Raw genomic sequence first — 13,240 nt, forward strand, 5'->3', positions numbered from 1 at the left:
TTGTTGTAACATTGCATACAAACAATAAATCATTTACTGCTATAGACATGGATAAATATATTTCAGCCGAAATTCCACTTAACTCACAAATACAAAATTTAGTTATTAAACATATGCTTAATGGACCTTACGGTAAAGATACATCATGTCTTACCAGTCATCAAAAAATTTGAACGAAAAAGTCCAAAAAAAACTTATTAATGATACTCTTTTTACAAAAATAGATACACAATTAAAAAAAGAACTAACAATAGATGTGATTATCACATATATAGAATTAAAAATAGCAATGAAAAATTTCAGTTGATAATTTAATGGTAGTCCATACAATCTATTTTTGTTAAACAAATATAATTGCCACATTAATGTCGAGTACTGTGCATCTATTTGAAGTATGAAGTATATTTCTAATTTTATTTATGAAGAAGAAGATAGAGCATCACGTAAAATAACTAAAACAGATACAAGTGATAAAAAAAACCATATAGTAATTTTTGATAAGATATCAGGTTATGTAGATTTGCCACTATTGTAGATGACCACTATTTAGGCCGCATGAAAGCAGCATGGCCATTGCAAGAGCTCTTTCTGTGCATACGTGGTCATTCTGTCTTTAATTCACTAGTAATATTGAAAATAAACACAATTTAATTTTTCAAAAGAAAAATGTGTTTAAAGCTATAGACAACTCTGAAACAGCAGTGATGGCTTGGTTCAAATTAAATAAAACAGATGGTTTCACAGAAAACTAGGTATGTGAATATTTCAGGATTTTACTGATTGAATTTGACCGCAAAAACTTGCGTTGAAAGAGAAAGAGTTGGTCAAAATTTAACAATAGAGTGGCGAAAAATAGTGTCACCTAAGAACTCGGAGTGTTTTTTTTTTATTAACTTTGAACAGCGCCAGTGTAGCTAAATCTTTTGAAAGTTTAGAAACAGTTGATAATATACATTACAGTACCTTAAGAGATAGAGCTATTGCTTTAGGTTAAGTTGAACACGACTCTCAAACACATAAAATAATGAAAAAAGCTTGTAACGTTATGCTACCACATTAACTGAGAAAACTATTTGCATCGTTTTAATATCGAAAGACGTTTCTGGTAAATCTATTTGAGGATCACTTTAACAAATTTTTCACTAAACATTTTATAGACAATAAAAAAAACAAACTATCCCATTTAAATACAATCCTTAAATCTGAAGAAAAATTATGTAAAGATTATGGACTACCAGAGCCAAATGAAACGGTTAAGTCTTACGATATTGAGCACAATAAAACTGTAATAGATTTGAAACTAGATTTTAAGCATTCATTTATCAACTTAAATACTATTTAAAAAAAAAACAATTTTCAATAAAATTATTAACAGTGACACAAAATAATATTTCATTAGTGGCTTAGGAGATTTTTCAAAACATTTTTGTACAAATTTATAATTATTTATTTTTTATTTAAAAAGAAGAAGGATATATCTATGGCTTCAGGAGAAACTGCTTTAGTTTTATTACCTTAAAAAAGAACAAGTCATGGAAAATTTTGATTACTATTTGATTCGAATAACATTGAAACTTCTTTTTTGAATTCGAATCTGATAAAAAAAATTTACGTTAAGTAAATGTAATTCTTCGGTACAAAGCTTAAATGATAAAAGCTTTTCAAAAAGTGGATACAATTTTAAAAAATTTATATGATAAAAGTATTTCATTCGGTGAAAAATTATTTATTTAAGGAGTCAATTTTAGACAAATACTTCCATACAAATAAAGCATGAGTGTAAAAGCTCTATAATAACTAAAACTATAAAGCATTTATTTATGTGAAACTATAAAATTCAAAAGTAATATGCAGTGTACAGATTTAAGATTTTTATTATTGTTAATAGACATTGGAAATCAAACGATAGAGTCTCTTGAAATTCCCCAGGGATGGAAAACCGTTGATGTTTGTAAACAAATTCATGGAGATGGCATAAATAGCTGCATAACCAAAGTAATTTGTAAACGTTAAGTAAAATAAAATTAATTAAAGTAAGATTATAACGAACTTTCGTATATTTTAAATAATAAAATTTTAAATAGTATTAAAGAAAGAAACGCAATTCTTACAGCATAGATTATGAAAATACAGAGGTAGTGATCGCACTGATGATAATACATACATAAATTTTTCTATGGAAGCTCTAAAAAATATACATAAAGAATTACCACCTAATGTTACAAATTTGAAAGTCAATGATATTGTTATGTTACTAAGAAACTTAAGTATATTCCAAAGCTTGTATAATAGCACTAGACAACGTATGACAAAATTATTAAAAAATAATTAAGAAGGAGAAAAAATAGTTGGTAAGAATCTGGTACTAAAGTTTTTATTTCAAGAATCATGTTAAATACCAGTAATAATTTATCTTTACCGTTTATTATACACAGAAAACTGTTTTCAATAGCTCTAGATTTTTTCATGGCAATCAATAAGTCACAAGGTTAAAGTTTTAATGAATTAAGATTTAACTACAAAAGACTTTTGTTTTCTCATGGCCAACTGTACGTATTGGTATCAAGATGTAAAAATCCTGAGAACACATATTTATACAAAATGATTCAAAGATCCAAGCAAACATTAAAAACATTGTTTGTTAAGAAATTTCTGATAGTTTTTTAAATATATAGAATGCGTCTTAAAAATCAGACTTTTAACAAGGGAAAAAATACAAAATACTTACCTGCTAGGGCACTGTATTTCCTAATTCTTACATTTAAAAAAAAGGAAATGCTCACGTTACGAAATTTTTCATGGATAATATAACTTTGACATTTATCTTTAAAACCTTGCATTTTAGTAAGAAATTAATTCTACAAAATTGAATAACAGGACAGCTTTTAAATACCATATTGCTACTATGTAATAATATTATTAAATATTAATCACCAAACATTTTAATTTATACGATGATACAGTTATGCAGATTTTTTTTTTACAAAAAAGCCTTTAGAATAAAATTTTCATCTGTAAATAGTTGAATTCCAAGTATAAGTTCGATTAATCATGTAATAAAATATTGTTATACGAAAACGTATGTTACTCGTATATTGAAAGTGCATTGGAATATCAGAAACAGAATTAAGAAAAGTAAACAAACTGAGAAACAATGAATTATAAATCTTGCAAGTCCATTATTTTGTAGGTATTAAATGTAAATCATGTAAGGTTATTGAATTTGAAAGTTTTTAATATTTCTTTGGTGTTGGTGCACGATGCTTGTAGGGGGGCGAAGCTTCACTAGTGTATATATATATATATATATATATATATACTAGTAAAGCTTCGTCCCCCTGCGTGCGTCGCGCATCAACCACCTAGAAATATTGAAAACTTCAAAATTCAACAATTGTATATGATACATTTGTGTGTGTGTGTGTGTGTGTGTGTGTGTGTGTGTTTCAAAATGGTGACTTATGTGAAAAATCATATGCATGGGGGCGTGTTATTATGTGGACAAATGAAGAATTATGCAGTCATGTGTACAATTCCACCATCTTAATAATATATATCTTTAAAGCACGAGAAGTCTCCATAAGTCTCGTTTACTTAGCATATATGTATATATAAATGTAATTCTATCGAAAATAGCATATTTCATGTTTCAGTCGATTACAAAGCCTTTATAGAAAATATTAATCTAAAATTTTCTTAATTATTCAAGGAATGCTCATTTTTTTACGTACATTAGAATTCAGACCATAAAGAAGTATTTCTTTGGTTTGAGATGTAAAAAAAAGGCTAAACTAGCGTTATGGGCTCATGTCTCATTCGAAAATTTGCAGTTTTGATGACACCTGGGCTTAAACACTGGGGGATTCTAATTTTTCTACGATATGGGATCTTAAATTGATCAATGACCTCAACATTTTCATGCATTTAAGACAGCCTAAAAAAAATGTTATCCAAGAGTTGGCTGCTGTTAAAGTTGCGGGACCAAAATTTTATAAATTCGCAATCTGAAAATTTCAATGGAAGACACTTTTTAAAATGCATGCAGTTTAATATTGGTATTTATATTAGGGTGTTTTGTATTTAACAAAGGTAGAGGATGTTGCTGGAATTTTCTTTGATTTATCCTCCCGATTAAGGCAGTTCTACATGCTTGCAAATTTTAAGATCGTGTCTCCCCAAAATCAGCTCTGAGAGCCCGTAACGCTTAAGAATGTTATGTAACTTTTTGAAGTTTTCGGTTATTGACTCAGAAGGTGGTGAGTCCAAATTAAGCTGTTTTTTATACAATAAAAGTGTTGTGGTAAAGCTAAATTTGCTTTTGGTGCGTTACAACATCGATTTTTCGACGATCTTATAAGAGCCCATAGCGCTCCTTTTTTTGCTAAGAGCCTGTAACGCCATACCGTATTGATATAATACACATTTTATCTTTACTGAGTCTTAACTTATCACCTGGAGCAGTATAGTTCATAATATTAGGAACACAGTACAGTGTAGAAGACAAGAATAAAGTTGAACTTTCACTGTAAGTGCTATCATCATAATTATAAGATGATTTTTCGAACTTGCAACGCTCCTTTTTTTTAACGAATCGCATCATATCCTTGTGCACTATTTTATCATCGACTTAGATAATGTAGTATATAATAGAAGAGACTTATAACCTCGTAAAAGTTCAAGGATACAGAAAAACTTTTACTGTGAGTGGTTCAATCATTATCTTAAGATGATTTTTTTAACATACAACGCTACTATTCTTAAAAAATACAATAAAAAAAACTAGAAAAATTTTCATTATTCAGATCCAGCAAGGCCCAAAAAATTTTAGCTAACTTTGGTCCAAAATAATACAAAAATTGTTTTAGAAAAATTAAAAACCTGTTTTAAGTATTTGTCCATTCTGGCCCTCGAAATATCCCGTTTTCAGTTGAATGACCCATATATACGTGTGTGTACGTGTAATATTATGGACCTTACTAATTCATTATCAGAGATTAAAATATAATAATCAAACACATTATTATTTATACCACAATGGCAAGTATGCTTCATTGTCATACAAATCTGTGTCAGCCATTCTGTAATTAAACCTGTTTTATTTGTAAATTGAAAAATACAAGTTCTGATTTAAAAATCTAAATAGTTAATATTTTTAATGCAATAAACGGTTATAAGGTATAAGCAGTCATACCTTGCCAAGATCTTCTTCATATGGTGTTTCCACACCATAAAGTGGTACTCGCTCACCAGTGAAGCTGTTAGTGTGGGTCAGTGGCCGTTTCACACCACTAATATGTGACATGGCAGCAGGACTCCGTTGAACTCTATCTTTTTTCTTAGATATTCGAGCATCCTTACTACCAAATATCGTATCATCAATGCGTAGGGACGGTAAATCAAGTTCTTGCTGTTTGTCTATTAAAAATAAAGAAATCTTTTGGGTAATGTATATTGTATTTTAAGTAGATAAAATGAGACAAAATTTTTTTTTAAATATTGTGTTAATATAAAAAAGTTCTATTACAACTCTTTAATTCTTACAGTATTACTTAGTTAGTCTTATGAAAATGGTTGTCACCATAACAATAAAACTCAGTACGTAGTCAACAAGAGAAAAAAGCAAAAGTAATAGGCAATGTACGTCTAGACTAGCAGTCCCAAGAAGTATTTACATCGCTTACTAGTTCTATTTACCTTAAATCATTGTTAAAAAAGACTTGAACAAATAAATTAATATTGAACCACATTTATCTTTACAATTTATCAAGAAAAAGTTCGTAAGATGAATTTTCTCACCGCAATAAAATATTGCTTCACGCACCTCTCCTCACTTACTATCCTACATCTTCATGTAGCAGTTATGAAATTACTCTTTCTGCTTGTCGCTAAAAAAATTCACTTCGTAAAAAGAAATGAAAATTTTAAAATAACTATCACTTAAAAAATGCAGTTTACTATTGACAATGAAGAGCAGCTCTTAGTAATAGTAGGTTATTACAGACTACTGCCTTTAGTTACTTAAATCAACGAAATCCCCTAAAACGTAACACCCTTTGTCATTTTCATTTGAATAGATTTCTCTTACTTTACTATACAAGTTTTTTAAATTTTACACTAGATTAAATGTGGATATAATCTGGAACATACTTTCACCGTAAAAATTGAAAGTTTGTACTATACAATTCAAATAAACAAACAAATAAATGATGTTGCATGGGTATTCAATACTCCCATAAAACAGAATAATTAAAACTTATAATTGTGTAAAATGAAATGGTCCACATTCATCCAGTGCTAAATTTTATACGTAAGAAACAAATTTACTTAAAAATATAAAAGACCTTAACTCGAAAATTTAAAATACGTTGACAATCGCTTCAGAGCAAACTGTTCGTAACAAGTCTCTAGGTTTTCTGACCCATATCCCAGATTCACAAAAGATTGTGCTCTGGATAACTCTCATAGAGTCTTCGTAGTACAACAACTTACATAACCGAAAAATTTCAATCGCAACTGTAGAGTTAAGTGTCATTATAAATTTTATTAATTTTTTTTTTATATCAAAATTTGTAGTTTTAAATTAAAATGTCAACAGCCATCAACTCTTCTGATTTACGTATGTTGCAAATTGAATAATTCATTGTAATTTCAGAAAATTATGATAACATAAGTCTACATTTGTGGGATTCAAGAAAAAATACCATTTTTCAGCTGTAACGAGCAACTTTTGAGTAATTTAACTATGGTTCGTCAAAACTTGAAGGAAAAATATATTGTTTTCGTTACTACTAAAAGTGTCACAAACGTATTAAATTTGTGCTACTAAAATACACATTAACTTATCATGGCTCTTCCAAAAATTTTATCTAAAATCCTGCATAATGTCCACCTTGTAACGAACAGTTGATCGAACTATATTTAATTAAAAACAAGGAATAGTAGACAAATGTAGGGTTTTAATTAATATCAATAACTGCTATGTTAGGCCTACAGAAAAAGACTTTGCTTGCATACTATTATCTAAATACAGCTTCTTACCAAGGGAGTCTCAGCCTCCCTCATTAAAAGATTTATCTTATGAGTACTCTTAGACCTTCACTGATCAAGAGGCGCATTTCTACCGTAACGATCTGGGTCGATATATAGATTTTCTACCGTAACGATCTCAAAATAGATTCCCAGGTCTTTAACTGCTCGGGGTGTGCTCTTCTGCCACAGCTAATCTAACATCAGTGATAATTTACATTACCATAATTTTTTTATCTAGTTGCAACTTAATTAGATAATCATATAATTCCTGCTACTAAAGATTACAATAAACACAGTTACTTTCATTCTTTTACCACTATTAAAAATGGTAATGAATACAGGAAAAAGTTTTTTAGCCGTAAAATGTATCAGTAAAATGTAATTATGTTACCGTTATGCAACTTAAGACGTAGAAGATGCAACACTACATAGGTAAAGAGTACAGTTGTTGACCCCCCGATAGTGATTGACCACCACATGCATTTTTAAACGGAGCCTTTATATATAGATATACAAATTATACAGGGGTCAATCACTACCTTAAGGTGTCAATAACTGTACCGTTTACCCCATTTCACCTTTACATAGATAGGATAAAAATGTAATCAGCATGCTTGTTCCACTATTGTACTTGAGCATCATAGAGATCGATAACGTTATCTGCATGACCTGAATAGAGCTGCAGGTATATTATTAGCAGAAGAAAAGATTGTAGCATGCGCAAACACACTATTGCTCTAGAAAGTACACAAACGCACTACCACTGAGCAGGATCAGTACGGTAAAAAACTGGTGTGTGTGAGCTCTCTGCCGTTTACCAGAATCAGGACTGTAAGAACGTGACGGATGCAAACGCATTACAATGCAACTTTAAAGTTTACCGTCCATGTACGATAATTTTTACTGTTATAACTAAAACTCTAATTATTTAAACTGTAATTTTTACTGTTAAATCAATAATCTTTACTATTACAAGTAATAATTATTTTTTTGTCAGCTTTCATCCCATTTATTGTACAAAATAGTAATTTTTGCCTGAGTTGCTTTAAAATTTTAATAATTTTTTTTTCTCAAAAGAGAGAAAAAAACAGTACGAGACTAGTTATCAGCCTCTAACATTCTCTCTTCTTTTTACGATATTTTATTTCTTTTCGTCTATGTCCTCGTGCCAACCCCCAATAAAAAATTTTGTACAAGCACTATGTATTTAGATTCTGAACTTTTCTTGGCTTAACAAGCTTGAGCAAAATAAGGTTACCAATACTTATTTTAAAGTCAATTGTTACAACAGACAAATTTAAATAACAAGGAATGGTGGGAAATGATAAAACTGTTTTGACACATCACTTATGTGGCGTGCAGTATTTTAAATAAACATTATTGAAAACACTGTACTAATTTACTAAATATAACAGCAGTAAAAATAAAGAAATTTCATTTTTATTTTGCATGTGATCACAAATAATATATTTTAACAACATAAATAATAACTATTCTCTGTACCTAAAATATCCCAAGTACTTAATGATAACAAATCGCTTTGCATATTCTTTTTTTATGCTTTTTGTTATTAAGAACGAGTGAGTTGTTTCCAACCTTTATGCATGGGAGAACTATTTGCCTTTTTTGGCCACTTTTATCAAACACTTAAGTTAAAACATTGATTTTTTTATTAATTTGCATATACACAAACACCCAAGTTCATCTGCTTGGATAGGAAGTTACACATTTTGCTTAGTAACTTTGTAAAATACAATTTTTTTGGGTGACCTAGTTTTTGAAATTTTTTTGGCTTATGTATGATACTTGATAGAACACCAACGTAATAAGCACCATTGTATATCACCTATGTAGGCATCATAGCTGAAAAATTTCAACATAAATTAATTTACTAATCGAATAAAAACATTGACGTATAACATAATCATCAAAAAAATGTTTATCAAGGCTTTGATGACAAAATTGGTAAATTTACCTGTGCTCTCATATGTACCTCTTGTGCATAATGCTTCATAGTATAGAAAAAATGAGCGAATTTAACAGATAGTTTTGTATTACAGACATTATAATATCACATAGTGGGTGATTTTGGAGCATGACTATTGGAAACTTTAGGGAGATTTTTATATTACAGATATAATGATTCAAAAACAGACAGGATGATAAAAAAATATCCTTCAACTTTTAAATAGTTATGCTTTTAAAATATCTAGTATATTATACCGTTATATCTGTAATCGTGACAAAAGAGCAAGTTATGAAGATAAAATAATCCTAGATATTCTTGTATATTGACTAATTTTAATCATTTTATGCACTTGAAGGTTTTCGTTGACTTCTTTAAAGCCATAATTGTTTTTATTGCCTAAATTTTTATTTTCCTTTTTAACTTATGCTGTCATTTGTAACTGTTTAAGATTATGGTGCAACAGGAACAATAAAGAAACGGTATGCGATCGTTACTTCCATCTTTTAAGCTATTGTTATCTTTTTTTTTTTATAACTACTAGGATAAGGTATTTTATTTAAAATAAAAATTATCTTTTTATATAATTTGATGTATCTTTAATAATGTACCTTTATGATTCTGTTTTACTTTCAGAAAGTTATAAAAATTATTTTTTCAGGCCTTAGTAGCTTTTTTAACAAGATATAGTGTTTTTCTGAATAGATAAATTAGGCTAGTACTGCATCACTTTTTCATGGTTAAGGGAGAGTAAAGAGTTCCTACCCTTGTACAAGTGTATTAAGTCATAGTAGTACAAAAGTACCTAAGCAACACCTACCAAGCAACCAAAGTAGATAGATTATTCATATAAATGCATGTAGCTAGCTAGCCAGCCTGGCTGGTAACATTTTACACAATAAAAATAAGCCCTAGTAACTGAAGAGAAATTTTCATGGTTATGAGCGGTGGGAGACCAGAGCATCCTTAGTAGATGTATATATTACGGGCTAGTTCACTGGCCTTGTTTTCTTTTATCTCTACCCCTAGCCCCAACTAAAGTCGACCGGGTAGTACAACTAAACAGGTAACTTGGGCTCTGCTTGGGTAATAAATCCATTTGGAAAAGGTTGTAACATGTATACTATCTTAAAGTCAAACAAAAAACAGTTTTGCGAATTATGCAAATTATTGACCAAGACGAGGTTAAAAAGCGTAGCAAATATAGGCAAAAGCGAAGAACTTGCTAAGTTAGTCAATAAATGTATGTGGGCTCCGTAGATACACCTAAAACTAGTGAAGAATCATTTAATTTATATATTCATGTAATACGTGCTATATTAGTTTTTGGCATTCATTAAAATTTATTCAAATGTCATCTTGTTTTGGAAATGGTTTTAATTTTATGATAAAATAAATAAAATTCTATGTTTTTATCAAAGTGTTTATCATGAAAACTTTTTATTTATTACCTTAACTTAGACATACAATTAATAAATTATAGATTTCTATACATACTACCAACACATTAGTTTTGCAACGAGCACGTATGACATCTTTTTGAAGAATAATTCAGCTAGTAACTAACTTACTTAACTTGCGTACATTACAATAGAACTGAGAGATCAATACATACATCACCTTTAAACTACGATGTTGCTATTAAAGGCAAAAAAGACGTACTACAATTATAAATGTGTAAATTAAGAATGACCCAAGACGGAAAAGTACATTTTCAAAGTACGTTTTTATGATTACTACTACCGATGTATACATTAATTAATGTCTTTTCAAATTAGAATAGTACATCCATTACAATATCAAGGGTCTATATATATAGTTGTATCTGATCGAATGCATAAATAAGATCTTCTATTTTTGGTGTTTTGTCGTCTTCATCATTAAAAGACCGTTTTAAAACAAATTTGAAATATAGAAACTCTATCATAATTAAAAACCTACTTTTTTAAATTTACTTGTCAACTCACCCAAAATATTAAAATATGGCTGTACTTTCCAACCCTGTTACTCTGTAAACAATTCGACGTGTAGGCCGAAGACTAAATGTCTGTTGCAATTATCAAATGTTGTCGGTGAAGAATCATTTTAGAAGGCATAAAAAGAAATGTACCTCACGCATGCCGTATCACTAATTGAAGATAAGTTTTAAATAAATTGCAAACCTTGATTTCATATGTTCTGTCATTTATAAGAACGTCACCCAGCTTGTGTTACAGGGATGTGTTACAAGTAAGTGCAAAATTACTACCGTATGGCACAATAAACGCACTCACAACTTTTATCTCAGCTGTAAATGTATACTTTGGACGAATCATTGGATCAGGAATAATGTCATATTAATCATAAGATTCAAAGAGTTCGGTGATAATATGTACCTTCATATCAGTACTTAAGACACCAATAATAAAAATATTATTTTACTAGGTTAATCACTGGGAAAATATAAATCATCTTCGTTTATAAACTAAATCAATGAGTTTAAGCTTATAATTTTTCCTTAAGCGTCTTTTTTCTAACATTATTTGCTGGCTTTAAAGTTTAAACAAAAAGAGTATTGGGCTGATCATCTAAAGCAACAAATGATATTTCTTGTTCCGTTGTACCGATAACACCACCTACAGATGAATTGTGCGTTTCTACATATTTATCCTATTTTATTTTATCATAATTGAACATTTTACTATCCGCATTTATAAGCTCCACGAGGGATTTATTGCTTCAGCGACGGAAGCTTATCACGACGACAACTCACAAACTCAAAATTCAGTGATAAATAAACTTGAGTTTTCAAAGTCTTTTAACTTAAATTCATTTTTTTCACTAACCTAAACAACCCCTTCTATTTATAAACACCAGCAATAAAAAACCAAACAGAGGTGAAAGGCTTGAAGTCGAAATGGCAAATGGCCTTACTTCTTCCGTAAATCAAAAAATGACCTGTATCTAGATACTGGCAGCCGTCTAGATTTATTGAATCTTCTTCTAAAGGGAATTCTCTTAAAACTAAAACTCCTGTGCTCGCTCTTTAGCTCCTGCATTGTTTTCCCTTTCCCTTTGCTATACCACTAAAACTGCTGCTTGTTTTTAGGTGTCTACACTTTCTCACCCCAGGTTGTGGTCCTACGCGTCTAGTCCTCGCACTACATATACTAGGTCACTAATCTAAGTACACTGAGCCAGATCAATTTTTCAGTATTAAACTTTACTGCACTGACGATTAAACTTAAAATTCAGTATTGTTCGTATAATTAAAGACTGAGAATAGCATAAAAAGTAGAGAAAAGTAGCAGAAATCAAGTATTATAAAGGCCAAAGATAGCAAGAGTGGACAAATGTTAGTTTATGTTATTTTTCAAGACAATTTATGAGTCTGGCTTTCGTAAGAAGCAAGCGTTTACTGGGATACAATAGTAGTAAGTAGTTCCTTTCCTTTATGGAAATGTTATCTGTAATATTTTACGACTAACATTACTTATAAGTACTACTATTTATTGTGTTACCTGTTTAGTTGTACCACCCGGTCGGTTTTAGTTCGGGTTAGAGGTAGAGATAAAAACAAGCAAGACCAGTGATCTTACCCGTAGTATATACATCTACCAATGATGCTTTGTTCTCCTGCCACTCGTGACCATAAAAATTTACCTTTAATTGCTATGGCTTACACGTAAATATGCAAAGTGTTACCAGCCAGGCTGGCTAGTTATATGCATTCGTCTGCATAAATAGCTATCTACTCTGGTTGCTTTATAAGTGGCTTCTTGCTCTCACCTTAAATTAGTGGATGAAGAAATATTACTCTATTCTATGAGCTACCTTAGTTTCTCAAGTAGTAGATAAGGTGATTCTCTATTATAAGATGATGTATAAAGGGCTTTGTTCCATTATATCTCTCCCTCCTTACGAGTGCTTTTGTATTTTATTTAACCTAATAGTGTAGTGTCCAAGCTTATATTCAGGCACAAGCCATTACGTTCTCTTTTACAAATGCAGAAGCGTAGGCGATAGCATTCGTATGAATGTAAGTGTTCAGGCTTTCTTTCCCTTTATCAATAGTATTGAACTGTACCATAAAGAACATCTTTATATTGTGCTATTCAAGGTGGGCCCAGTGGCTAGGGTCTTACTTCCAGTTATCTCCACTTGATGTTTTTTCACATTAAGCCACTTCATTCACAACTGTACGAGCTCTTCGGTGCTACAAGCCGCGGCTCACCTCGAATAACATTGTCACATCTAGTTACGTCT

General features: G+C 30.3%; 1 protein-coding gene across 2 annotated transcripts in view; it reads right to left on the reverse strand.

Annotated features, from left to right (window-relative positions):
• The window catches only part of dnc (phosphodiesterase dunce), a 1,903,237-nt gene that overhangs the window by 435,049 nt on the left and 1,454,948 nt on the right, over positions 1 to 13,240 (reverse strand). For both annotated transcript variants that reach the window (XM_089593782.1, XM_089593781.1), the window contains exon 9: positions 5,192 to 5,415. In XM_089593782.1, coding sequence (XP_089449908.1) covers positions 5,192 to 5,415 — 224 coding nt within the window. The remainder of the gene's footprint in view (positions 1 to 5,191; positions 5,416 to 13,240) is intronic.

This window comes from Copidosoma floridanum, unplaced genomic scaffold (genome assembly GCF_036245765.1).
Source record: "Copidosoma floridanum isolate Cflo_tuat_1 unplaced genomic scaffold, Cflo_Japanese_pri ptg000020l, whole genome shotgun sequence".
NCBI lineage: Eukaryota > Metazoa > Arthropoda > Insecta > Hymenoptera > Encyrtidae > Copidosoma > Copidosoma floridanum.